The sequence below is a fragment of the Nothobranchius furzeri genome, chromosome 3 (assembly GCF_043380555.1).
Source record: "Nothobranchius furzeri strain GRZ-AD chromosome 3, NfurGRZ-RIMD1, whole genome shotgun sequence".
Lineage (NCBI taxonomy): Eukaryota > Metazoa > Chordata > Actinopteri > Cyprinodontiformes > Nothobranchiidae > Nothobranchius > Nothobranchius furzeri.
Genome location: NC_091743.1, coordinates 75190471 through 75218284, shown reverse-complemented (window position 1 = coordinate 75218284; position 27814 = coordinate 75190471). Strand labels below are relative to the sequence as shown.

At 42.9% G+C, this 27814-nt stretch overlaps 1 protein-coding gene across 1 annotated transcript; it reads right to left on the bottom strand.

The window, feature by feature from the left end:
- Positions 1-475: 475 nt before the first annotated feature.
- On the bottom strand, positions 476-19748 carry draxina (dorsal inhibitory axon guidance protein a). Its single transcript, XM_015958423.3, has 7 exons — positions 19592-19748; positions 8805-9279; positions 5711-5937; positions 3455-3563; positions 2209-2301; positions 1928-2017; positions 476-768 (listed from the first exon to the last, which is right to left on the bottom strand). Exons 2-7 carry the CDS (start codon positions 9265-9267, stop codon positions 656-658), a joined length of 1095 nt encoding a protein of 364 aa, XP_015813909.3. The 5' UTR covers positions 9268-9279; positions 19592-19748; the 3' UTR covers positions 476-655.
- Positions 19749-27814: the final 8066 nt, after the last annotated feature.

The following is a 27814-nucleotide window of genomic DNA, read 5'->3' as shown; positions in this document are numbered from 1 at the left end:
TAGGAGAGAAGGTGGAGTTAAGTTTATTAGATTAGATGTTCCTTTTTGTTTGATTTGAAGATGATTTGGTTCATTTCAGGTCAAATAAACTTCAGAAACCTCTAAAAAGCAGAAGAACAAATGGAACATTTTCTTTTACGAGACCTGTCTAAGTTGGTGTGCTCTCAATTGTTCAACGGAAACCTTTTGTAAAAAAATCTTTTTTTTAAATTTAAAACCTGTTTTTGCTTAAAACTAAGACACACATTAAACAATTAACATTAAATATCTGTCGTATCTACAAAGCTAACTTGGTGAAAGGTCAGTGGCTGAGGGGATTTCAAGTAGAAACACGTTCATGTAGGACCTGATGAACCGATACATCTTCGTTTATCAATGCTGGCGTAAACTCTGCTGGATAGGATGCATGGCTTATTCCATAATGAAACATTTCCAGTTTATTCGGCAGTTGGTTTTTTTGGGGTGGGGGTGGGGGTGGGGGGGGGGGGGGGGGGGGGGGTTAGTTGACCAGATGTTTGAATGTGACTGGTAAATATTCTAGATTTGATGTGAAAAAAGTAGGAGGAGATTGTTGAATCTGTTAGCTGTGTGTATCCTGTTGCTTTTGTTAGAGTGGTGGTGTGGTTATTCTTCAGGCTCCTCCTCCGCCTCATCCTCATATAGTGATGAAGCCTCCGTGGTCACTGCTGACCGAGTCCGGCGCCACACAGCGGCCCCTCCTCCTTGTCACGCGCCGCTTCCGGTGGAATTTAGCATAACAACGAAACCCTGAAAAATCATTGCAGGAAGTAAGTTACTACAAATATAAATTAGAAAAAAAAAGCAAACTGCAGAGGTTTATTCCTCCACTAAAGCTTTGAAACTTATTCCTTCATTCTCTGCATTTTGGAGTTTCATTTAACAATCAGGAATTGAAAGATCTCTTTGATTGAAGTCAGGAATTGGTTGTTCAAAGAAATAAAAAAACTGATGGCAACCCATAAATGAAATGGTTTTTTTTTTCAGATAAGGGGATCATTTTAATTGCCTCTGAAATGTACAATCCTGGAAACACCTCACCCAATCATTGTGAATGTCCCGGTTTTAATGACTGGATCCTGATCCCTTTATCAAACTGCCATCTGACTATCCCTCCCCTCTCTGTGCACAAATCACGTTTGGGGCGGTCACACGTTTGCATTCCCTCAAAAAGCAGGTAGTTGCACACCTGCCTGTTGAGTTTTAGTCACATTTTTGGTGGCACTGAGCTGCTGTGTTGTCAACCCCCCCCCCCCCCCCCCGCCCAAGTCTTACTCATTAACATTCATGGTATTCAGACATCTCACTTCTGATTGGCTAAAAGCAACTCTTCCACTGTCTCCATTCACTCTGCCAGCTGATGTTTCCTCTCCAAAAATAAGCCTGAAAGAGCTCTGCCATGTGGTGGAGTTACTGATGCTAATGGTTAGCTATTACTAGCCGAGGCGTGCTCTGCTCTCTCCTGGATGCTAAATCAACAACATGACCCAAGATGGGTGAGTCCATGAATACTAATTGACATCATGACACAGATCTGTGTGGCTTTTTCTGACCTGAGCGTTTTCCTGTCTGTTTTCTTTCAGCGGCTAATGCTGGACATGGAGGTGGGAGATGACTTTCACATTTAGCTTGCATGTGAAACTCAGAGTGATGATAGGACTTCAAGTATATGTTTTGAGTGAACTTCTTGATGTGAGAATTGCATTTTTGCAATAACAATAAAACCACTCATTCATTGTTATGTTTGAGCTAATCTAAAACGGTCCCTCAGTGTTCTCTTTAATCTCATTCTTCAGTCGTCCTAAACATGTTTATTCCTGCAGCCTGAAAAAGTTCGTAGTCCTGATTTGGGTTCAAAGGTCGATATTGCTGTGCGTAACTGAGAAACACTAATTTTCTCCTCACCCACCTTCCTCACACATGCAGTCATCATAGCATTTGTTGTTGAGGCCTCTGTTGTGAGGTGTACACTCGTGTTGTCTCAGATCACAACAGGAACCTCGTGCAAAACAGAAACAAGAAACTTTTACCAGCAGAGTTCAATAAACAGGGACACTTTTACAGTCTTTGATGCTTCTGCAGAAAAAATCACACCAGGTTAAAAATCTATCACCCAAGCACAGGTGACAGGAAGTGCTTGTTAAATAAATAATCAATGTCTGTAAATGCTGAACACCTTTTTTCACTGACCTGGGAGGCAGTCCAGGTGGTGATCGCACGGCTCCACTGCACCACCGCCCACAGTCATGTTTCCACTGCTGAGGTTCTTGCTCCGTCTTTTGTCTGCAGCAGAAAACTATATTCAGTGCTGCTTAGGAATGGGATTTAAAGCTGCATTATAGGTACTGGAAAGGTGAACTCTAATTCCCCCCCACCCCTATTTAAAGTGTGTTTTCGCGTTTGACAAGGGACACATGTTTAAAATGACAAAGTACACATTCTGGACAGAGAAGGTAAATGGTTTGAGAGAGGAGTAAAAGAAGCAATCTATGTCAAACTTTAACCATTTAATAGACTCTCCTAACATATACTCAAAGTAACAACAGATAGTTTTTTTTAAACGTTCAGCTAGAGCGTTAACGTTGAGCTCAGTGATAGTTGAATTAGAAACTTGACCAGATTCATATTTGACACCACTCTCTATCCCTCTGCTGACCCAAAACTTCACTGGACAGCTTTGTGGAGTAGGTAGGTGCCCTAGGGGGGCGCTCTTTACCTGCTTTACGGCTGCTAGCTGTAATGCTAGCGGTTAGTAAATTCATTTTGTAAATTGTCAATAAAAAACATAAGAGAAGAAAAAGAAGAAATCTGCTCTTTGGAGGCGAATGCTATTTTGAGGGAGGCTACAAAATCACAGACTGATGGTGACCTGGCTTTGTTGCTACTGGACTTGTAAGTAATAATATTTTTGTCCAACAGTGTGGATCTTTTCCCTTTGGTGTTAGTTGGCTCATGTTAGTGTTAGCTCGTTGTTAGTGCTAGCTACAGTTATGACAGTAAGGTGGAGGCGCAGGAAACTGCTCACTGTGACTTTACAGTTTTAAAGGCGTTTTACATTTAAATGTGAATAATGGCTATAAAAAACACTAGCAATCCTTTTGCCCACAGTTAAAGTTATTGAGGTTACAAGTTCTTGTCAGATAAGATTAAAGTAAAGTTCACTGGAGAACATTTTCTCCACGATGACTGCTAATGACTCTTAGCTATTTTCTTGTTTCTTCATGTTAAAATATCAACACTTCTAATATGTTTAGCATTCAATAGTAATTTATTGCTCCATAAAAAAAAACATGACAGCGTGTAGGTGAAGAGGTCTTTCAGTTCCTCCTTCTGAAGGTTTCAGACTGATTCCAAAAACACAACCAGAGTTTAATTAAACTCTGCTCACCTCACGTTAAAATCTTTAGTGATGCACACTCACAGTCTCATTACCAACCTTTCTTCTTTGAAGACGGCCAAGTGTCTACAGGCTTCATGTCCTCATAGTCTGTCCAGTCAAAGAGTGCCATGTCCAGGGTTGGCATCACCTCTCCTTGTCCTTGTCTCTGAAAATCATTTATAATCATTTGTTACGGCACAACAACTACAGCTAGATTGTAGACATTTCATCGTGGCCGAAATGAGTTTCCTCCGTAGGGTGGCTGGGCTCAGCCTTAGAGATAGGGTGAGGAGCTTGGACATTCGGGAGGGACTCGCAGTAGAACCGCTGCTCCTCCGGATCAAAAGGAGCCAGTTGAGGTGTTTCAGGCATGTCCTGCCGGCAGGAGGCCCCCGGGTCGACCCAGGACACGTTGGAGAGGTTACATCTCCAATCTGGTCCGGGAATGCCTTGGGGTCCTGCCGGAGGAGCTGGTGGAGAAGGCCGGGGAGAGGACGGTTTGGAGCTCCCTAGTTGGGATGCTGCCCCCGCGACCCGGACACGGATAAGCGGAGGAAGACAACGACGACGACTAAGGAGGAGGTAAATGTCGAGCCGGCCGATGTCTGCTGGTGTGCGTGTGGAGTGTGGATTACCGAGGAATGAAGAGAGTGTCAGGCAAAGTGATTCTCCGGAGGGTTGTAGAGGGTGTTTGTGTAAACAAGGAGGAGGACAAGCTGTGGATCTATCTGGCATTTATTTAAAGTTGTTATTCCCAGCACATCCTGGAACTTGATTAGTGCTCCAACGTTGTTCTTTGCATTAGCTCATGCTAGCTTTAGCAATATCACAACTAATGTTTTACAGCCAACGCTGAATTGGGCTGGGATATGTAAAAGTAAAGTGTTGCATTTATGGTTATGATGTGTTAAACCACCTTTTCCCAACGAACCCTTTCTTTGTGGCCATTACATCGTTACTGATTAGCATTGGAAAGCAGGTCTGAGACAGCTCAGGCTGTTGTGTGCTACATGGACACCCGAAGCTGCCAACATATAACAACAGCAAGGTCAATGTGGCTTTAAACTCTGGGAGCCCTTTCCTTTAATTGTGAATATAAAGATATTCATCAGTGAATAAGTCTGTTTGGTCTCTGAGTGGCTGCTGAGACACTGGTTCTCTAGTAGCTGAGGTCAAACTGCAGCAGTGGTTTGTTGCATTTGCAGGTAAACATATTCAGGGTGTTCTTTTGAAGCAGGTTGCCCAAATGTTTCAGTGGTTCATAAAATGCAGTTGAAGAGATGACGACGTTAGCAGCAGAGAGAACGACTGCTCGCAGACCGGCATACAAATAAACTTGACTCAGCAACAGTGTTACTGATACATGCGCCGTTTACAGGTTGAAACTTACAGCTCATCAACCAGAACAGCACTCTGATTCTTCTTATTGGAGGTGGAAGGAAATGAATGCTACCTGCAGGCGATCCGCAGTCTGGAGCTGTTATTCCAGCATCATTTATGGGATTTAGTTTCCTCACAAATCAGCCAACCCAGCGACACAAGCCATCACTGTTGCAATGAAAACATTTCTACTGTCATTTTCTTCTCTTTGGGCAGACAAATGATTCAGGATATAATCAAGTCAACAGGACTTTGAGCGAAGCTCCTCACGGAAGCAGATCCATACTTTTGTTTTGTTCATCAGGAAACGGGTTTTGTGGCTATTAGATTCATTGCAGGGGGCAACAGCTTGCTGAATCATCAACACAATAATAAATCAAGTTAAAATTAAAGACCAAGTTCACTGAGAAACTGTTTTTTTAACTGTTATATTTGAAATGTCGGTCACTCTGAGTTTAATAAGAAATAGTCTTCCACGCAGGTTTCCTGTATTAGCCGCCAATAAATGTCTGTTTTTCTCATTCAGGTGGTGAGCGCTAGCTTTTGCACTCCTGTAGCTTTTCCATGACATGTAATCACAGCGAGGAGGAGAGGGACAAATAAATAAAAAGTTATAAACAAATAAAAAAACTCCATCTTTGCTCACACAGTTTGTTCTGCATTGGTTTATAGGACAGGAACTAAAAGGTGGTTGTTGTAACATGTGCTGCTGGACTCAGAGCTGAGGTGTGGACATATTATTAGGATCATCGTCACTACTCCACAGGTTTGGACGGCTGGAGGACATTTTTCACCAGCAGCAGGTTCTGGTGAGAGATGAGCTGAGAGGTTTGTGGCAGCAAAACAACAGCAACGGGCCCCGCTTTCAGACTGGAATCACACCGAGACACAACAGACAGCCTTTAATAAGCACTTGAGTTTTGCTGGGGTTACCTGGGGTTTGGTGGAGGCCGGGGGCAGTGTTGGGGGATGCTCGTTCGTCGCTGTGGTAACCACGGAGGAGCCAGAGCCAAGGAGGCTAATGATGGGGGAGGGAGGTTCAATGGGTGGGGTCATGCTGAGAGAGGGGGAGGTGGTCGATGAGGACAAGGAGGGGGGAGAATCCTCAAATCGGTCTCTGTCCTTCAACGCCGCGCTCAACTCAGGCTCTGAAGGAAACCCTGAACACAAAGTGGGACATATTTTCCAAGAATCGATTTCTACAAACTGGGTTTTATTTTTCTGCTTTAGTTGTGGAAATGAAACAATACAAAAAAGTCTGTTTCCTCTCAACCTTGTCACAAGGAGGCCTACAGGGCCAAATCCTTTCACAAGTCTCCAAAGTAAAGATTTTAATTTATTCTGCAACTCCATCAGAGATAACAAAATTTATAAACTGTAACGTACCAAAAGGGTCAATTTTCACCTATATATTCACCAACATAATAACCTTATGCACCTTTCACAGCAACACCATCTGGACTCCCAAAACAACCCTTTGCTCACTTATTGTTCCTCAACGCAGCCATAAACTTTCTATCCCAAGGTTCTTGCACTCTCAGCATCAACGCCAGACGTCAACATTCTTCACTCTGAATAAGTGAAGACGCCATGATTTTACAACTCGTAAGCTTAAATAATCATATGTGATGAATGAACAAGATGTTTAAATGAAATGTTTGAATAACCTGTGCTTAAATCAATGACTTTGAAATGAATATTGTTCTTACAATGATCCATTTATACCACAAATCAGTATGTTTGATTTAACAAGTTACTCATTGTCTACACTCATACACATTACAATAAGATACATGTTAAGAATTTTGTATCTGAGGAGGGCGTGGCTTTCTGAGGGATGTTGGTAAAGACTCAGAAATGTGTCAAATTCTGATTGGCCAAACTTGGCCAACAATCAAAACAAAGTAGTTTAATAAAACAAGAATTACTTCCTGAGTAATTCAGTTACTCGCTGACCCTTGAACCGGCCAATTTGGGAATGAAGCCTTTTTGAAACCATCTTCTCCTTTGACCTCCTGTGAAAGCCTCTCTGCAACGCTGCGGCTGATACCAGACGACCGGCTCTCTAAGAGCCAAGCAAACATCAACCTTAGATGCAAATAAGCGTTCCAGCCTCCTGCCTTCACCTCGAGGGATCTCAGACTGGACGGGTCCTATCGGAACTATCTACGGGTTCCTGACATCAGCGGTTCACTCCACCGGCAGTGACCCGCATGACCCCCCAGATCGAACGAGAACCTCCACACCAAGGGTGCGTAGACTTGGCACAACAGATTGCGCCTGATGCTGTTTTAATAAACAACTATCTAGTTTATAACAAACAACAAATTCTTTTACACCCAGATTTCACAATTTCTCTTAGATACAAAGAACGGTTGCTACAACACCTCACATCCACCACATCACATCTCATTATTCATATCTTGTCATGTATAAATTATTAGTTTAGGAAAAATAATTAAATTCATTTTATAAACTATATACTGACTCTGTCTGAATTAATGCGAAGTGTATTTATGGTCCCTGAAGAAGCAAAGAACCCTAGAATCTTCTGATTAAACATTCAAAGATCAATCAGATTGATATTTCATATTTGTATGGAATATCACATCTTATTGGTCATAATTAACAAATGTTTTCCACTACAAAATCATACATCTGTCATTTTATTGGTTCTGTGGTGATTTGCTGTAACGTTAGTTAGATTTAATTTCTGTTTTAATTTCTTTCAAACCTTTGCTCAGATAATAGTTACCCAACATGTTTAAAGATGTTGTTGTCTGACGTTTTATCCGTTTCTTATTTCCAAGAGGTTTTGGAGGTTTTCCATTATTTTTTTTGTCAGATTTTCAATAAAATAAACCAGATGTTTAGAGTTTGGAGCCCTGGATCTGAGTTCTCATCCCTTGAAAAAAAAATACCAATTTCATTAAAAAAGCAGCGTAGAATTAGCCTAGTGAACTAGACCAAATTTTTGCTTTGCAAAGTTTGGTCTTGGAACGCTCCACTGGAACCTCTGCAGCCCCAACAGCATTCTGGCTGGCCAATCACAGCTCTCTAGAGGGGTTTCAAACACATAAAGAGCTGTGATTGGTCCATAAGGGTGGGCCAATCATATTGCTCTATCTGCTTAGTGAACAAATCACGGAGTTTTATCCGCTTCGTGGGCCAATCAGGGCACTCTATTTGCCTGGTGGGTGGGATGATGCAACAGAGTGAAACAAGATGGCGACAGCTCGTTTGAAACGGCTTTTACATCAATTTTGGACTATTAGAACTTGGGCTTCATTAGAATCAGGAGCAGATAGATGCATTTAAGTGCCTTTTTTTTTAGAAAATATTATGTCTTTTCTCCTTCTTCAGGTGCGGACCGCCTCATGTACCGATGGCTGTTGCGGTGAACAATGTCCAGTAACATGCGGAGATCATTTGAAAGACAACGGTAGAACCTGCCCCACAACCGAGAGCCGTCAATGGAGCGTTGCCAGACTAAATAATACATTTATTTAGTCTGGCTTGCCAGGCTAGCGTAGAATGACGTCTGTCTGCATCCAAGCACAGTTCCCGTTTGGGTGGTGTTGTGAGTGATAATGTTTTGGTGCATAAAGCTGCACATAAAGGCTTCACAGTCTGGTTCTGTGGATTTTCAGGATCCAGAACAACATCTCTGATGAGATTTGTTGCTGTTATTTTGTAGCTTTCAGTTGAGCGAGTAGAACAATGATTTGTTCAGATAAAACCTAAAACATAATATATCATTTTCAATAATAGTGGGATCTTCCTTTATGCATTTGTCAGGGAGTTTGAGCTCTCACAGTGTTTGTCTCACATTAATAAACCTTCTGAACTGCATTATTTATCATTTATTTCTGATCTGAATCTTGTGTTGGGTAACACAACCAAGTAAAAACCTATAATTAACAATGAACTCAAACGCTTTAATGTGCAACATTAAATCACAAATGTGAAACAGACATTTCTATTTCCAGTCCAGTACGCGACTTGCACAAATCTACTTGCAGCTCACCTTTTCTGTGTCGCATCTTGTCACGCCTGCTTCCTTGTCTCTTGTACTCAAACGGGTGTCCATGCCTGTTCCCTCCTCCCATCTGCATCCCCAGGAGCTGGTTTTCCTGAGCCATGGGCCGACTTTTCAAACTCTGTCGAGCTCTATCCCTGCTGGGACCCGTTTCTACTCTCACCGGGCTCAGACCCTCCAGACCTGTCCCATCATCCTCGGGTCTGGGCAGCGGGTGCAGGGTCCTGTGGGAAAGGAGCCCAGCTCCGGCCTTGGAGCGGCTCCTCTGGCTGCGATCCCTGTTGTAGCTGGGTCTCTGCTGGGCTTGAGGAGGGTATTGTAGGGCATTGCTGCCTCCTGCCGAAGTTTGCGCCTTTCTCCTCTTGTCATAAGGAGCTCCAGGATCCGCACCATGTGACAGAGCCAGGATGGCAAACAGGAACGCCAGCAGCAGCCTCCAGGAGAGTGCCATTTTAAGTGCTATCTGCAGAGAGATGAAAACACGTGTCTGTACTTCAAGACCTCTCAGGTAAACCTTATTTAAAACAGAAATCTGGAGTTTTCTCTTTCAGCATTTATGTATGAGTTTTTAGAAACATTTAAAAGTGATACTCTGACTCTATTCTGTGATTATTGTAGGAAACACAGTAAGATGGGGTAGCTGTCCGTCTGATATCCGTAAGAGAAGGGGTGTACGTGGGGCTCAGTGGCAGCTAACGAGGGGCTCAAACTTGATGGGTCAGTTGATGGCTTTTGGGGGAGCCCATCCCCATATGAGGGGAGCCGGGATCCCCTTAGCTCCCCGTAATTCGAACCCTAGTGTTTGCGGAATGTTAGACTGAGCGGCTGTGTCTTTGTCGTCAACAGACAAAGACACAGAAGATCACAGCAGTGACAACCGCCTTCCATGACGGCCTGCTTCTACTCCAAATCTCCAGGAGAGAAAAGCTTACGGACTCATCTTGACAAACAGCGGGGTTATCGGTATCAGCTTGATGTTTACATGCAGATTATCTGGGTGACTTTCACCACTTAAACCAGCGCTGTGAAGCATCAAAGCACCACGCTTGACCTCCAACTGGAGTCTAACCAGCAAACATCTGCTAACTCCATCCTGTTTACCGCAAGGGTGCCCCCAAGGGGTGCCCCCCCCCCCCCCCCGGAAAAGCAAGTGTTAACAAATCATATTAATGTTCAGTCAAACCATATATTGATCTTGTATATTCAAGACATAATTGTAAAACAAAATTAAAATAATACAATTACTGAGTAAAGAAATAATCTGAATAACAAAAAATACATGTTTTTGTTGCTCACTATTTAAAAAAAAGTTTTATCTCCATAGTTGCTTTTTGTGAACACAGCATCAGGTGAATAAACCTGAAAAAAAATATTTTTAAATAAAATTTGGGATAACATTTTAAATAACTGAAATGTTTTTTCTAAAATGTTTGCATTTGTAAAATTTAAGTTAAATGTTTTGGATACATACTGTTATTTTAATAAAAATGAATTAAGGTAAAATGCAGTCCATCGCCACAGGCTAAATTCTCCCAGAGTTACCACAAGGACCAATTTGTTGTGCTACCCCAAAAATTTCTTTGGTCCCATCTGGCCACCCCTATCAAAAATTTTTGGAGGCGCCCCTGGTTTACCGGTTCTGTTTGAGTAGAACAAATTAGGGACACGCCGGGTTCTCTGCTGACTGCAGACTTGCTGTGAATATTTAACTACAGTAAAAATGTGATGTTTAGCTAAATTGGTTTTTACTCTACAGTCATCGTGAGTTCATCATCATCTCCTTCATCAAGAGAAGGTTTAGAACATAATGAATAGATGAACAGGTTCTTTTCTGTAATGATTCCTTCTTATTCAGTACGAGTCACTGCACCATACGAGCACATCATCCCTGTCTATTTGGGGAGAGCCCTCCAACTGTACCTTGTAATTTACTAAAGTCAACATGTCTGTGAGGTGTGACCAAACTGATTCATGAGGTTCTATAGATCTGCATTATTACTGCATCACCTCAATCAAACAGGAATAAAGCTGTGTTCAGAAGAAAGCACTGAGGGAATATTTCCCATTTATGGTTCCTTTAAGGCAGAATAGCATCAGCGCAACATCTGATTTCATGTCAGTGGCCATTTATTTATATTCCTTACAGTATTGACTGAAGTTTCCGTGTTGTTTTCTCATCTCAGTTGTATTATAAATCCGTTAATCTACTCATTCACATTCTCAGGCGTGTTTTTGCAGGATTTCTTTTCTGGTTTTGGTGCAGCAGCTGTTTTGCTCTTGTTTAAATATAAGAAATCTTGTATTAGTTTAGAATTATATTCTATACAATGACATTGAATGGCATTAATCAGAGAATAAATGTAGAAAAACGCACTTCAATCAAGCATCGGATCAATCGTGGCTTTAAAAACTGACTGCTCCGATACACAGGCTGTTGTGTGTCTGAGTGTCGAACTGAAGTTACCGCCCGGCCTTTTTGTTTTCATATTCAGAACACCAAACATTAAGCAGGAGAGCACCTTTTCTCTATTTAAAGCTGATATTACATCCTGTTGGTGAAATATTCTTTCGTCCTCCTTAAACTGAAGCAATCCGTCGTCACAGACACACACAGAGCGGTCGTGTTGTTGTGGCAGCGGGTTCTTTGTGTTAAAAGACAAACTGCAGTGCAGGGCATACAGAAAATCAATAAGCAAGAAGTATTGAGCTGTTAGTGATGGTGAGAGTGTGTTCTCTCCGAGCCTCTGAGGTTGAGTTAGGGGGCCTGATAAGGTCTTTGGTCTTTCATCACACTAAGCTGAAAGAAGCACACCCTTGGGCTTGAGTTAGGGCTTTCTGGAAACCGAAAAACATAAAAACGGCAGTTTGTTGTAGGTGTGTGTGCTGGGTGGAGAGGGTGATGGTTAGGGTTAGGGTTGGATGATTCTGGCCTCAATCAGCAATGGTGAGAACGCTGGGCTTCGTTTGTTCTCAGCGGTGAGAATTTACACGTTCTAATTAGGAAATATCACCTGGAACGTCCTTCAAAGTTTGAGATTCGAGACGAACCTCAAAGCCATTGAAATCCATCATGGCTAACTTGGCTATGGTAAAGATGTGATGGATCCTAAACTCAACTGCTGTCGGATCAGTAATCCAACCACACACACAGGACTGGCACTGGAGTCGTTACAGTGTGTGAATCAGGGTTATTCCCGAGGGGTGGCCAAGACCGTCCCCCCCACTGTATACTACCCATGGAAGATTTCCCCATTTTAATAAATCTTGATCATGTTCACACGAACTATACATTAATCTCCTTCTATTGTGTTTTTCTCCACATTTAGCGCTGCTTCTTTTGTCCTGAAAGGACTCGAAGCTCACTAAACTCAGCCATTTTTCTTCTCCTCTCCGTGTCTGGCTTGATGACATCAATTTGGTTTGACGAGCATTTGTGGTCCACTACGTCTTTTCACACAAAACCTAAAATAATTTTTCCAGTGTGTACTGGAATGCAGCGAAACTCGTGAGTAAACCATTCCACGCTGCCGATGCCTCCAGTGTGAAGTAGGGGTTAGGACACGCCTAGAACGCAGATCAACGGAGTCAAACATCAACTTGAAGTGCTGCTGGCGCTGAATGCCAAAAGGTTGAATTTTCAAGAAGAGTAACAAATCATGAAAAGTACATAAAGTTTGAATTTCTTGTCATTCTTTCTACAGTCAACCAAGTGCAGACCTGAATGTGTTCTGAAAAACTGATGGAAACACGAACAATGCAGCTGCCAGACAGAAAATCCCCATTTCATCATTCAAACTGGAATGTTTCTGAACCTCGTCATCATCTCCAGTAAAACCTTGAGTCTTCTCATTTTCTAGAAGTGTTCTGGAGGAGCTGCCTGACCACTTTCAGTTTATGCATTCAGATGATATCTAGCAAAAAGGTCGACTGTAAAATGCAGCTGGACGTTCCACTTCCAACCTGCTGAAGCACTTGTCAGAAAGCTTCATTCCCCACAAAAACACACTCTTCTCCTGTTTCTGTGCATCCCGAGAACACATCTCCATTAGAGGACCTCCTGTAGTGTTTGAGAAGGAACAGAAAAAAAATCTTCCTCATAATTTCATCTCAAGCACCACAGTGCATGTTTCCTTATAGATGCTCGCATGTTGTTGTTGACACCACATCAAAATATCGTTAAGCTCGAAACAGTTAATGTACGTAAATGAAAGGGACTGCACTGCCCTGCATGCTAACGAACAAGTGTCTGTGATTCACTGGGAGTGAGACATGTTTAATAGTCATAAATATCTTCATCGGACAGAGTCCAGAATTATGCTTGCTAACAGGATGCTAACAAACAATGAGCCACATCACAGCTGAGTTTCAGACGCAGGTTTGGGACGATGGATTGGATGACAGCAACTCGACTCTACAACTGACTTGCAACGTGAATGGTTTGTCTCCAAAAATAACAAAAGCCTGGAGGAGTTTCTGCCGTGTGATGAAGTTGCTAATGCTAATAGTTAGCTTAAACTAGTCTAGACTTTCTCTGCGGTTTCCTGGACGCTAAACCAACAACAGCCTTCCCCGCCGTGAGTCCAGATGGGTGAGTCCATGAATGTTAGTGACAGTGTGACGTAGATCTGTCAGGATTTTCTAATCCTAGAGTTTCACCGTCTGTTTTCTATCAGAAGCTAATGCAGGAGATAGGTGTAGGAGACTATTTCATGTTCAGCCTGCATGAAACACTCAAGAGTGACCCGTTAGAAAGGAATAATCTTTAACAAGTGGGTTTTCAGTCAACCACGTCTTTAAACGCAAAAATAGAGACAAATATTACGTGTCGGTGTTAGGTTGAGCTCTAACTGATTAAAGGAAAAAAATACATCTAAGAATATAAACATGAACCTGTTAGAAAAATCACCCATGGACCTGCAATTGTTCTATTCTTAATATACAAAATTGTATACTTACTTTGTTCAGCAAAATTATTTTTTCATTTGTAGAAATATTTCTAAATGAGCGCAGAAATATGCTTTTGGAGCAGCTTTATAAGGGCTAACAGTGCACTGGGGGAGAGACACAGAGCACAATCACCGGAACTGGAGATAAGAGCAAAAAGCCCTGGAATACCACAACATCACCCTTCAACGAAATCATTTTTCTTCTCACAAAAAGAAAAGAAATAACTCTTCCATAGAAACAGAACCACCTCCCTCCCCCCCTATATCAAATCTGAGGCCTGAATAGACCTGTCAAGTGAAGGGGAGGGTGAGGGAGTATCTGAGCACAGCAGCACACCGTTTTCCTCCTTCAGACTTTCATGTGCTGCTAACAGGTGGCCCTTTGAGGAGACGCAGGGCGAGGATGATAATAGAGCACTCTGGGTGGCATTCTGGGTTTTAAGCGACGCCTCTTGTGTGTAATAAACAAGCGCAGCCTCCTGCCAGCCGCGTGCATTGTACGAGGCTGTGTGTTGGTGGTGGAGCACAGCAGGATGAGCATCTGCACCGAGGTGATGGGACGCCAAACCAGCGGCCTGACGGGTTTCATTCGCAACATCCCCAAAGGGGGTAATCTACCACTCGAACGGCGACATTTAAACAGAAACAGTCGACTTTGCTGCTCCTCCTCAAGTGAACAGAGAGAACCAGAAACTTAAGCTGCAAGAACATTTACAAAAAAGGAGGGATGAGTGGGACTCCTGCTAAAAAAATAATACCATAAGCATTTATTTGCTAAAATAATCGCATCTTTGCAAAAGCAAAATTTGATCAGCTTTTTCTAACTGCTGCTAACTGACCCACACGATCCATGAGGAGCTTTACTGGGTTTGTGCAAAACCTTGATTGAATGAAATCGTTTTTTCCCTTTTAAAATGACTTAAAGTGTCTCCTGAAAAGTTGCATTATTACACAAAAAAAAGGCGTTAAAGAGAAAACAGAAGTGTTTTAGTTACATTGATGTACCACATTTTTTGTTCATGCAGATGTATATTTAATAAAACTGTGTTATCTTGTGCATACTCATCAGTATGGAAGCGTAATGATGTCAATGTGAGGAAAAATATTGAAGGGACAGTATGTCATAATAAAGAGAATGTTTCTTGTTATAATGACACATAAAACTCACTTTACCAGAAAATTTCTCGTAATAACGAGAAAGGTAAAATGGTGATTATCTTTTGTGGCGTTTTACTCTGAATGACAAAAACCTCAGCAACATGGTGCAAAACTCAACAAATCACACTCATTAGCTTCGTCGACCGCCAGCTCCGCCATGAGCACCCCGTTGCCAACACAATGGACGGACAGCTTTACATGCCGAGAGATCGCGTTTTAGTGTAATAGAAACAAACACCAAAAGCACCTATTTCACACACAGAGAACAATGTCTAATGAAATATATGGATATACTCTTTATGCATTTAATTTCATTAATGTAAAAAGTTTCTAAAACTGAAAAAGCATCAAGAGGAAGTGAACTTCTACTTTGAAACCTTTACCTCATTTAGAAAGTGGAAGTACTGAAAATTTCCGTGGACAAGAAATCCATCCGATCAATTGTCAAAATGACTTTTATATGTTGTTACAACAAGAAAGTTTCTGGTTAAAACAAGATTTGTATCACGTATAGAGAGGTGGGCGAAATACCAAAAATTTACAGACACCGCAGATTATCTCTATCACCGACGCCACTTTGCTCCTGTTTGTTTTACAGAAAGTTCCATGTTGGTTGTAGATGTTCCGTTAAGATGCCAAAAAACTGGAAGGGGTGGAGTCACGTGATTTTGTGTAGTCATATAATAATACCAGGTGAACACTGATGTAGAGGAATAAATACCCTGAATGTCGGCATTTTGGGGCTTTTTTTAAATTCAATTGAACTCAAGTTTCTGTTTAATAAAATTCACACATAAACATCCTAGTTCCAGATTTTCACAATAAATTATATATTTACCCTGAATCTCTGAGTTTTTAGAGAACTCACAGAAATGAGGTGATGATTACTAATAAATAAAAGATTCTTACAAAAAAATTACATAATTTGGTCATCTTTACGTTTCTCTGGGACTTCCTGTGAATTCTTGACCTGAATCTCAGCATTTGAAGTTGTAAAGTTGAGTTTAAGAACGTCTAAATTTGGTGGTTTAGTGTGTGACGCGATAATAAAAAGTGTAATAAATCCTAAAATCTATTCTATATTTTTAGGAAGCCAGAGACGGCAGCTGAAGTTGTGCGGTCATAGTTTACAATTAAAGAAAACACAATTTTTATGTATGAGCAAGTGTGGAAGGAGCGTTCCTAAGCACAGTGAGACGGCCACCCGGGAGACATGAATCAGAGTGGAGTGAGTATGAAATGATTAGTAACTCTACTGGAGTATTGGATGATTACGCTCCGATGAGATCGGAGGCCTCTCTTCGGTCTGTGATCAACTGGTCAGTCCCGACGCAGCGCTTTGGTGATAGACTCATTAAAAAATACACTTAAGAGAGCCTGAGCCCAGACCTGTGTCTGAGAGGAGGAAGGTTTGAAAAGAGGAGCAGCGAGGCGGAACGGGAGGCGACTCCGCCTGGTATTAAACTGCTGCATGTGTGCATCTTCCAGCTTCACCTGCTGTGACACCAAACCTCCAGGAGCCATCTGCTCCTCTTGTTTTATCTCTCTGAGCAACCGGCAGGGCCAGAAGGATCCAGCAAACAAAGAGTCCAGAAAACAGGCTGAGACCCGTCGTGTTAGACACCACCTACGGGACTTTGTTTTTATTTCACTGTCTACATGCTGTGGAGAACAACAATGTGCTGCTGGCAATACAAGTCCAAACAGATGAAAGCATCTTAGAACAAGCTTAATTTGATCATTTATTAGAGGATTATCAAAAGAAACTGCAGGCCACCTTTTGAGCCCTAGAGGATTAAAGATCTTATTCACTTGTTTTGTCAATAAATCAGCTGTAGTCTGTAATCCAAATGACTGCAAGTTGTTCTTGGTGGAGAAAAAGCTCTGGCGCTCTTGTTTCAGGAAGTAGAAGTTATGAGTGGGGGACGGAAAACAGCAGGATTTGGAGTCTTATTCAATGTACTCAGCTATCGAACATCTCAACTCTGATTGGCTAATGTCATTGCGACTCTTCCACTGCCTCCATTCTCTCTGCAATGTTTTATCTCCATAAATACCACACACCCGAAGGAATTCAGCTGTATTATGGAGCTGCTAATGCTAACGGTTAGCTTCTGTCAGCTGACATGTGCTCTGCTCTCTACTGGATGGTAAACCAACAACAGCTTTCCCCGCCGCGAGCCAAGATGGGTGAGAAGCACCTGAATCAGCATACAGAAGTCTGCTGGAGCAGTGAGTGACATGGAGCCTTATTTCCTGATGTTTAGACATCTCGTCTCTGATTGGATAACAGCAAAACAACTCCACCCCTGACTCTCAACCCTGTTGTTTTATCTCCACTAATAACACAAACCTGGAGGAGCTTCTGCCGTGTGGTGGAGTTGCTAATGCTAACGGTTAGCTTCTAATAGTTGAGACATTTCCTTCTGTTTCCTGAATGCTAAACCAACAGCAACCTTCCCCGTCGTGACTCCATGAATGTTAAGTGACAGTGTAACGTAGATCGGTCAGGCTTTTCTAATCCTAGAGTTTCACCGTCTGTTTTCTATCAGAAGCTAATGCTTAGGTAGGTGTAGGAGACTATTTTCATGTTCAGCCTGCATGAAAACCTAGAGTGACCCATTAGAATCACAAATAATAATTAAATGTTTTTTCAGTGATTCACTCCTTTAAAAATAACAAGTAAAAATGGTTTCTCAGTGAACCTGTTTTTCACTAAACTGCATGTAAACGGTAAAGAGTCGGTATTTGTATAGGGTTTTTGGTTGGTTGGTTCATAAACCAGGCTTAAGCTTCTACAACCCCCCCAAGGCACTTCACAACACAATAAGTCATTCACCCGTTCACACACACATTCAAAGCAACTCAAATGTCTGCAGAAAAACAATTTGAAAAGGAAATATTATCTCAGTAAATGCAAAAAAAATCCAAACAAACATGAAAAACGAACAAACAAACAAACCCTGCCTACTCTGTGCCATAATGCAGAATGTTTGATGGACCGACACTTGTGCATTTAGCTGAGATCAGCATACAATCCTAAATATGACCTCATAACAGCGACAGATCAAAGCTCTGGCAATTGCCACTGCACACTAAACACAAGCTGCAGCTAACGTCATAAAACTTCCTTTCCTCCGGGGCCAACAGCTCCCACCTCAGCAATATAAAAGTGTTTTGTCTCTCAGATCCTCCACAAACAATCTTGGTGGGATTCACACATCGCCTGTGGGGGATTGGAGGTGTGCTTTGGATGAAGAAGGCCCCTGGAAGCAGCACGGCGTGTTAAGACAACGAGCCATAAGGATGTCCATCTGTCAGCGAGTGAACCGGAGCAGCGAGACATAAAACAATTCAGCTGTAATTTGGTTTCAGGCACAGCAGATTTGGGACGAGAGCAGGTCGCTGTAGCTGAGGCAGAGTGAACATCAGCAGCAGCATCATTTGCAGCGTGGTGTCACCTTTTTCTCTCTCCGCTACAATCATCACATGCACACAAACGCACGCTCACAGCGGGGAAACCTCCATCAGACACCCACGCAGAGGCGTGTTTTAAAAGTGTTACGAGACACAAGCTGCAACCAAGAAGCCCAGCGAGAGGAGTCCCACTGAGAAGAGCGAGAGGGGGAGAGAAAAAAAGGGGAGGAGTGGGTGAGAAAATAAGGTGTCAAACAGAAAGTACAAAGAAATTGAGGATTTTTTCTGCTTAAATTAGAACAAAGTGTCTGAGCATGAGATGTAAACAGCAGCTGAGCACCACAAAGCTCTGGCTGCTGCAGCCAACAACAAAACTTGCTCTCTGCTGACCCCTGACATGTGGACACCTGGGTCTGTATTTCCACATGGGAACACCACCAGCAGGAGGGAGGGGGGTTGGACACTTCTGTTTACACATTATTAAGTGAAGCATGCAAACTAATTATATGAACCTCAAGTTTCTCTCCTCCCACACCTTTTCCCGGAGCGGAGCAGTGTGCCAGCCCCGATCAGACAGATGCAGCCACGTCTGGCAGCATTGAGGATAAGTTTCACACCGCCGTGGTGAAAAAAGATGGGTGGTTGGCATTTGTCTCATTCAGAATGAGAGAAGGAAAGAGTGTGGCTCGTGCAGAAGATGTTCTGATTTAATCTCATGCAGAATCTCAGGTTTTATGTGTGCATTCAGTACAAAAAAGGACAATATGAAAAAAGTATGGGGTGAGTGTCAACGAAATAGATGTTTTTTTTACTTCCCTCTTCCTTATTTGGTAATCAGACACACCATTAAAACATGGCTTCTCTATTGGTTGACTTATTAATCAACATATCAGTGATGAAGGTAAAACATGGCTTTTTTTCAGTGTATTTGCCTTTTAAATGCAGTGTGTGAATCGAAGCTTTTACTCTAAATCAGCTGTTCTTATGGATTTTACTCAAAACTTCAAGAAAGAAAAGCTTTTATGTCGTTTTAATTAGATTGAAATAAATCTTAAATTTTCGAATAAATCGAATCTTTTCCGAATTGAAATGTGGTGTTTTCAACATTTTAAATACTACTTGAACAATAACCCAACTAAAACATTTTATTATCACAGAAAATCTAAACAGAGTCCCCGCGTGCTCGTTTGAGCCTCACAGAAAAAACAAAACATGTACACATCTATGCTGGATTTAGAAAAGATCATTTCCTACTTTGTTTTGTCGCTTTTGATTCGGTTCCGTTTTGAAGCAGCAGATGAGTCACGCGGCTCCAGGTCCTACTCAAGCAGCTGTACCTCTGCGCTCCGCTCCCCGGGATGATGTGCCGAACATCCGGACTCTCTCCTCCCTCTTAGGGGAGGAGAGGCACCAGCTCCGCGCGCGCTCACGAGCGCGCGTCAGCGCCAAACTGGTGCCGGTAAAGTTTGTGTTGTGGGAGGAAAGAGGTCAAAGGTGAGTAGGTGACCGGGGCAATCTCCAGAGAAATGGAGCTGGTTGAGGTTGATACAGACTTACTGAAGTAAGGATTGAATCATTACATCGTTTAACCCTCCTCCTTGAACCTTCACCTTATCGTGGTGGAGGAGTTTGAGTGCCCTAATGATCCTAGGAGCTATGTTGTCTGGGGCACTTTGTGCCCCAGGTAGGGTCTCCCATGATAAATGGGTCTTATTTGAAGGGTGAGACAAAGAACGTTTCAGAAGATCTTTCATGGACGTTAAAACAAAGAGTCGGAGTACCCGGCCCGGAGGGTTACCGGGGTCCCACCCTGGAGCCAGGCCTGGGGTTGGGGCCCGTGAGCGAGTGCCTGGTGGCCGGGCTTTTGCCCATGGGGCCCGGCCGGGCCCAGCCCGAACCGGATACATGGGCTCATCCAACTTTGGACCCACCACCCACAGGAGGAACATGAAGGGTCCGGTGCAGTGTGGATCGGGTGGCAGACTGAGGTGGGAGTCTTGGTGGTCTGATCCCCAGACAAGGAAACTGGTTACTGGGACATGGAACGTCATCTCGCTGTCGGGGAAGGAGCAGGAGCTTGTGGCAGAGGTTGAGCGGTACCGGCTAGATATAGTCAGACTCACCTCGACACATAGCATTGGCTCTGGAACCCAAGTCCTTGAGAGGGGTTGGACACTCTCCTTTGCTGGAGTTGCTCCGGGTGAGAGGCGGAGGGCTGGGGTTGGCTTTTTGTTAGCCCCAAGACTCTCTGCCTGTGTGTTGGGGTTTACCCCGGGGGACGAGAGGGTAGCTTCCCTGCACCTTCGGGTCAGGGAACGGGGTCCTGACTGTTGTTTGTGCTTATGCGCCAAACATCAGTTCAGATTACCCAACCTTTTTGGAGTCCCTGGGAAGAGTGCTAGATAGTGCTCCATCAGGGGACTCCATTGTCCTGCTGGAGGACTTCAATGCTCACGTTGAACTCGAGTGGTGTTTCGTTATTGGACTTCTGTGCAAGCCGCAGTTAGGCCATAACGAACACCATGTTCGAACATAAGGATGCCCTTCGGTACACTTGGTACCAGGGCAGCCTAGATCGCAGGTCGGTGATAGACTTTGTAGTCGTATCATCTGACCTGCGACCTCTTTTGGACACCCGAGTGAAGAGAGGAGCGGAGCGGAGCTGTCAACTGATCACCACATGGTGGTGAGTTGGATCAGATGGCAGGGGAAGATGCCGCGTAGACCTGGCAGACCCAAACACATAGTGAGGGTCTGCTGGGAACGCTTGGCAGAAGAACCTGGTAAGACGGTCTTCAGCTCCCACCTCCGGCAGAGCTTTGACCGTGTCCCGAGAGCAGTGGGGGACATCGACTCCGAGTGGGCCTTGTTCCACTCAGCAATTGTTGAGGAGGCTGTTGCTGGCTCTGGTCGCAAGGTGGCCGGTGCCAGTCGTGGTGGCAACCCCCATACCCGCTGGTGGACACCAGAGGTTCGGAGAGCCGTCAGGCTGAAGAAGGAGGCCTTCAGGGTGTGGATGGTCTGTGGGTCTCCGGAGGCAGCAGACGGGTACCGGATAGCCAAGCGGGGTGCAGCAGTGGCAGTTGCTGAGGCAAAATCTCAGGGAGCATGAGTTTGGTCCGCATAGCCGGTAGTAAGTCTGACCTGTTCCCGGTGAGGGTTGAACTCTGCCAGGGTTGCCCTTTGTCCCCGGTTCTGTTCATTACCTTTATGGACAGAATTTCTAGGAGCAGCCGTGGTGTGTCAAGTTTGGTGGCAGGAGAATCTCGTCTCTGCTTTTTGCGGATGATGTAGTCCCCCTAGCTTCATCCAGCTCTGACCTTCAGCTCTTGCTGGGTAGGTTTGCGGCCAAGTGTGAAGCGGCTGGGATGAGGATCAGCACCTCCAAATCTGAGACCATGGTTCTCGACCTGGAAAGGGTGGCTTGCCGACTCCAGGTCGGGAGAGAGGTCCTACCTCAAGTGGAGGAGTTTAAGTATCTCTGGGTTTAGTTCACGAGTGAGGGTAGGAGGGATTGGGAGATTGACAGGCAGATTGGTTCGGCGTCTGCAGTGATGCGGACGCTGAGCCGATCTGTCGTGGTGAAGAGGGAGCTGAGCCAGAAAGCCAGGCTCTCGATTTACCGCTCGATCCAAGTCCCAATCCTCACCTATGGTAATGAGCTTTGGGTAGTGACCGAAAGAATGAAATCGCAAATACAAGCGGCCCAAATGAGTTTCCTCCGTAGGGTGGCCGGGCTCAGCCTTAGAAATAGGTTGAGGAGCTTGGACATTCGGGAGGGAGTCGGAGTAGAACTGCTGCTCCTCCGGATCGAAAGAGCCAGTTGAGGTGGTTTGGGCATCTGGTCAGGATGTCTCCTGGACCCCTCCCTGGTGAGGTGTTTCAGGCATGTCCTGCCGGCAGGAGGCCCCCGGGTCGACCCAGGACACATTGGAGAGGTTACATCTCCAATCTGGTCTGGGAACGCCTTGGGGTGCTGCGGAGGAACTGGTGGAGGTGGCTGGGGAGAGGAAGGTCTGGAGCTTCCTAGTTGGGATGCTGCCCCCGCGACCCGGACCCGGATAAGCAGAGGAAGATGACGATGACAATTTTAACCAGAAATTCACTTTTTTAATAGTCAGCCAGAGTCAGAAAGCATTAAAAAAGTTATTATTGTAATAATAACAATAACAATAATAATAATAAAAAATGTTATTATTATTATTATTATTATTGTTATTATTATTATTATCATCTCTGCTTAATGTCAATGATCTGATCCTTCTCACACGGACTAACATCTTCTCCGTGACCACCAGATGTGTCTTTCCACATGGTTGTTTAGGAAATGAGAAGCAGCTCATTGCACCAGTTGGGTTAAATAACTTTTTGCAGCTGAAGGATCGCCCTGCAGTAATTATCCAATTGGAGGCTCGTACCTATTAGCGTAGTTAAATTCAGGAGGCCATTGTTGTTGGCCGAGCAATTTATTATATTATTAGTTTGATGATGATGATGATGATGATGACATATTATATTATATTATATTATATTATATTATATTATATTATATTATAGTACAGCATAGTTTATAGTATAATATAGTGTATTATGGTATAGTACAGTGTGCCATAAATGTAGCGTGATGAACCTGATATGATTTACACTACAACAGTAAGGTATATAGCATATCATTGCATAGTATAATATAGTATAGTATATAGCATAGTATAGAACAGTATAGTATAGTGTATTATAGTATAGTAAAGTATATAGTATAATATAGTATAGTACAGTGTAGTACAGTACAGTATAATATAATGATAAATGACCCACACATGTATAGCGCCTCTCAGAGTAAGGACTCCAAAGCGCTTTACACTACAGTGTATCATTCATCCATTCACACACACATTCACACACTGATGGTGATGAGCTATGATGTAGCCACAGCTGCCCTGGGGCACACTGACAGAGGCGAGGCTGCCGAGCACAGGCACCACCGGTCCTTCCGACCACCACCAGCAGGCAAGGTGGGTTAAGTGTCTTGCCCAAGGACACAACAGCAGAATTCTCTGTCCGGAGCCGGGATCGAACCTACAGCCTTCCGATTACTGGACAACCCGCTCAACCTCCTGACCTACTGCTGCCCCGATAGTATAGTATAGTATAGTATAGTATAGTATAGTATACATCATCTCCAGATTGAAGCTTTATGTACACCCTAGAGAAAAAGTAGGTCCAAATATATAATTTCCTCCAGAATTAAATGCATTATTAAATAATGAAAAATAAATAGACTCATAAAATTCAGCAGAGTTTGGATTTTTTTTAAGATAGATAACCTCTGCAGTGAAAACACTGCCTGAATCTTTCATAAGAGAACATCTGCAGAACCATGAGTCTGTTGTGATGGCAGGTTTAATACTGTAGATTGACTGAATTATTGTGCATTAATCCCTTCAGAGGCAAGCGTGACATTTAGAAATGTTGTTCTGAGAGAAATGTGCCCATTATTAATAGAAGTGAACAAGCTTTATGAAGAAACTAGTCACAAAGAGGGACTGAGTCTGCTGACAGAAGATAACAAATGCTCCAGAAGCTGTCTGACATGAATATTTATTGTCTTACTTTGGGAGGGGTCAAGTGTGTGCTCTGACGTATAATCTGTGTATAAAAGTATTCCGCTTTATTTAGGAATGTGTTAATGTTCCCTTTGACGATTTTTACTCTTTTAACAAAAGGGAAAACAGGAAGACATCTTTTTATCGGCTTCAAGTTGATGGTTCCACGTATTGCTCATTAAATCGTCCGTGTCAGACACATCTGAGCTGCTATGCAGAGTACGGTGACATTTAGACGGGACCCCTGCAGCTTCTCTGTGACAAAATAAGGTTCTTTAAAAGATCATTATGGGATACTGTGACACTTTAATGGAAACCAAAAGCCTATTTTGTATGAACACGTTGTCACACTCCTGGATTTGGCTGCAGTATCTGCAATGGCAGGTGCTTCAAGTTTGCTTCACTGTACAAAAGCCAAAGGGGTTGCTGTTTTATTTTATTTTAATTTTGGGTGGATGGTTTGATTTCTGGAAAACTCGGGCTGTTATTATCTCTCTTTAAAAAAAAATGAAAATTCAATCATACGTGGGATCATTACCTTTGGGGAGGCTATATCCTGTGTTATTGTGACAGGAAAAAAAAAAACAATTAGGCTGCCGAAGAATCCAAAACAATCCTCCAAACAAGTTTGCTCAGTTTAAAAGTAAAAAATGAATAAACAAATAAACTTCAAAAAAGAAGTTGAAAAAAATCATGCTAAATGCAATCGACCATTGGTGTGTATGCGTCACAAAATAATATTAATTATAATATGCCTAAATTAATTGTAGCAAAATCCATTTTTGCACAAATTACTGTGTAGTACACATATAACCTGTCTGTCTGTCACTTGTGCACATCCTTGTGCGCTCACAGACACAGTTTGCTCCCTCTCAGTGTACAAACGACCTCCTCGCCATGTATATTTTCACTCGAGAGGTTCTAACTTCCACGCGCGAGTCCCGTTCGCACGCTCGATGTGGACAATACGTGTGCACGGGTTTTGGCGTGATTCTGACGCCATACTCTCTGCCTTTTCTCTGCTCTTTTCCTCGACACCCCCCTCCCCCTTGCTGTTTGTGTGTGTGTGTGAACATATGGTGTGAACCAGTTGTTAATAGCTGGCCTACGACTTTCTGCCTCTCTGTCCTGTTTGCTGCGGTTGAAAGACACCCAAAACCACACCCCCTTCACGTGGTCACACACACACACACACACACACACACAAGTTTGCTGTGTGTGTGTGTGTGTGTGTGTGGTTTTTATGCAGTGTCTGTTTACGAACACATTTGACTATCGTGTAATTGTATTTTGAAATGCTTTATTTTGTTAAATTTACCGGCCTGCCTCTTATGTCTAGGTTTGACTTCCTGCCAGAATTGAGGCGATTCACCCGCGGCTCGCGAAAAAAATAGAGCAGGCGCCGAAACAATCGCTGCACGGCGCGGCGCTTCGGCGGCCCATGTGGTCTATAGAATAGGATAACAGTGGCGCCGAATGAAGGCGGTCCCAATTTCGCGGTGCTTCGGTGGCCAGGGTGCCCACGGCCTACGTTTCCTTCCAACACGATTAAGACACTAGACTGTTTTGGGATTATTTCACTGTAGAAATCTTACTTTATTCTTACACACGGCACCTTTAAGTAAAACAGGTTAGTGATCATTATTATATGGCTAAGAATACAATGAACACACAAACTGCAAAGAGCACATTTGGCAGATATGATGTCTTTATTATATTCCTGTGCTCATACTGGCAGTTCACTGTTGCATCAAGGGCAACCAATCAATCCAAATGGCTGTTATTGTTAGTAAAGTGACAAAAGATTCAACTGCAATGTGTTAAAATCAATGCTAAAAAAGTCTTTAGAAATCTTTGTTTACTGTAACTCTCATAATTAGTGTTGTGCAAACAGTTGCAGTCAATGCCGCTCTGTTTTCTCAGGGCCTGTGGTATCTGTGTGTCTATAATTAGAAAGTTATACAGAGGATTAAAAAAAGAGGATAATGTGTGCCTCGACAGCTGCGGGAACAAGTCCTATTAAAGTGTCTTTGTGACACGGCACAAACGTATTCAAAGGGTGTCGGCTTTCAGTAAACTCATTCATCTGGCGCTGAAGCCAAATTACACGTAATTAGAATTATAGCTGCAGCCAGAGCTGAGCGGCCTTCACGACCTTGGTGGTGCTCCAGCATATGCTGCAGCTGATGACCCTGAGACACCTCCTCATGTCAAATCTAGTCCAAACATGACATCATGCATGGGAGTTAAAGGGAACATATTATGACTTTTTTTTATTAAGTTATAATAGTTCTGTGGTCGACGCCAAACATTTTTTTTAAATTATGAAAATAGAAAAAATGCTGGAAGTGCTGCAGGGGTGTAAGAAATTTTATCTGGTGCTCTCACTGGTGCTCTTCAGCCAAGGGATCCATCTCTCTGGGATCAAGCTTCTTCTCTGGCTCTGGTCGGGCAAAAGGAGATCTGAGGCACTCAGGAGATGCAAAATTAAAAAGCCGACGCGTTTCCTTGCACAAAATCTCTCTAACATGAAGAGATTTCAGCAGTTTGATTCTTAATATTTTCATTACCATCCAGAATGACCCATTTCAAGGCTCCGTCACTTTAAGAAACGTGCTGGAACTGGCCACGCCCACCCATTATCCTCTCAGGCTACCAAAAGCTGAGAACTCTGATATGTGGGAGGGGCTTGGAGTAGAGCTTTCCTCTGTTTGTGACATCACAACCTTTTTGAAATGGTTCATTTTTAACACATAATTCCTAAACAAATGCTGACAGAAAACAGATGGACATATTTTTCTCATATTTTAAGTGTTTACAGAGGCCGTAGACCCACATAGTAGCACAAAAAAAAATGCAAAAAGGTGAGTTGCTTGTTAACGTTGACCCAGTTTTACTTATTGAACCGATACCAACATGTTAACCCTTTGATGCATGAATTATGAAATCTTCAACCATGATTTTTTTAAACAATTTTTTTTCATTCATCTTTAGGTGTGAATGAAACTATTTTCATATTTACATATTTTTTGTAACATTTAATTTACACATAGTTTATTACATGTCCATCTCAGTGGACAGCGTGCATTCTGAACATGAAATATGTTGGCTTGACTTAATGAAGTCCAAATGGAGGGGCTCAAATGCAATAAAGTCTTCAGCAGCTGTGCTCAATAGCAAAACAAAAAACAAACAAAAACAAAAAATATTTTGGGTACCTGTCCACTGTAATGACCATAATGCATCAAAGGGTTCAAAAACGACCAACATCGGCAGATACCGATATTGACACATTGTGCATCCCTAAACAACACACTCACAAGCAGGCTATTTGTAAACAGATGTCTGTAAAAACCCAGAAAAAGGTCAGGTTTTGAAAAGTGCTTCGGTGTGTTTGCCAGTCTGAGGGATAAATGGATGAAAAAGCAGAAGGACCTCCTGCTGCGCCTCCTCATGCATTATCAACTCCCAGCTCCTCAGCAGGAGCCAAACATTGCATACCAGGGTGTCGAGCTTTGATTCTGCCAGGAGCAGGTTAGCTTTTTAATATGGGGCAGCATTTTTTATTTCCCAACAGAGCTGAAGACTCCCAACTCACCCACAAATAGAATTGAACACACACACACACATTTGCATGGCTACACTTCATTTTAGTGCCTGCATTTTGCCTAACGCTAACCTTGATAACTAACCTTGGTTAAAATACATTACAAATGAGAATGGGCAACGATGTGAGTAAAGGTGTATGGGAATATATAATTAATGATATTGACAAGAATTGTTAAATTGTCTAGACTACCATTATTATTATTATTGTTATGATTTTCTTTGGTCATAAGGTTGTTGAATTTGAGTTTTTTCTACATTTTGAATG

Excerpts from the sequence above, each read along its gene's own strand:
- draxina (XM_015958423.3), bottom strand. The coding sequence starts at position 9,267 with ATGGCACTCTCCTGGAGGCTGCTGCTGGCGTTCCTGTTTGCCATCCTG. Across the intron at positions 2,302-3,454 it reads GCCGTCTTCAAAGAAGAAAG|ACAAAAGACGGAGCAAGAAC; the intron begins GTTGGTAATGAG and ends TTTCTGCTGCAG. Across the intron at positions 2,018-2,208 it reads CCACCTGGACTGCCTCCCAG|GTTCCTGTTGTGATCTGAGA; the intron begins GTCAGTGAAAAA and ends GTTTTGCACGAG.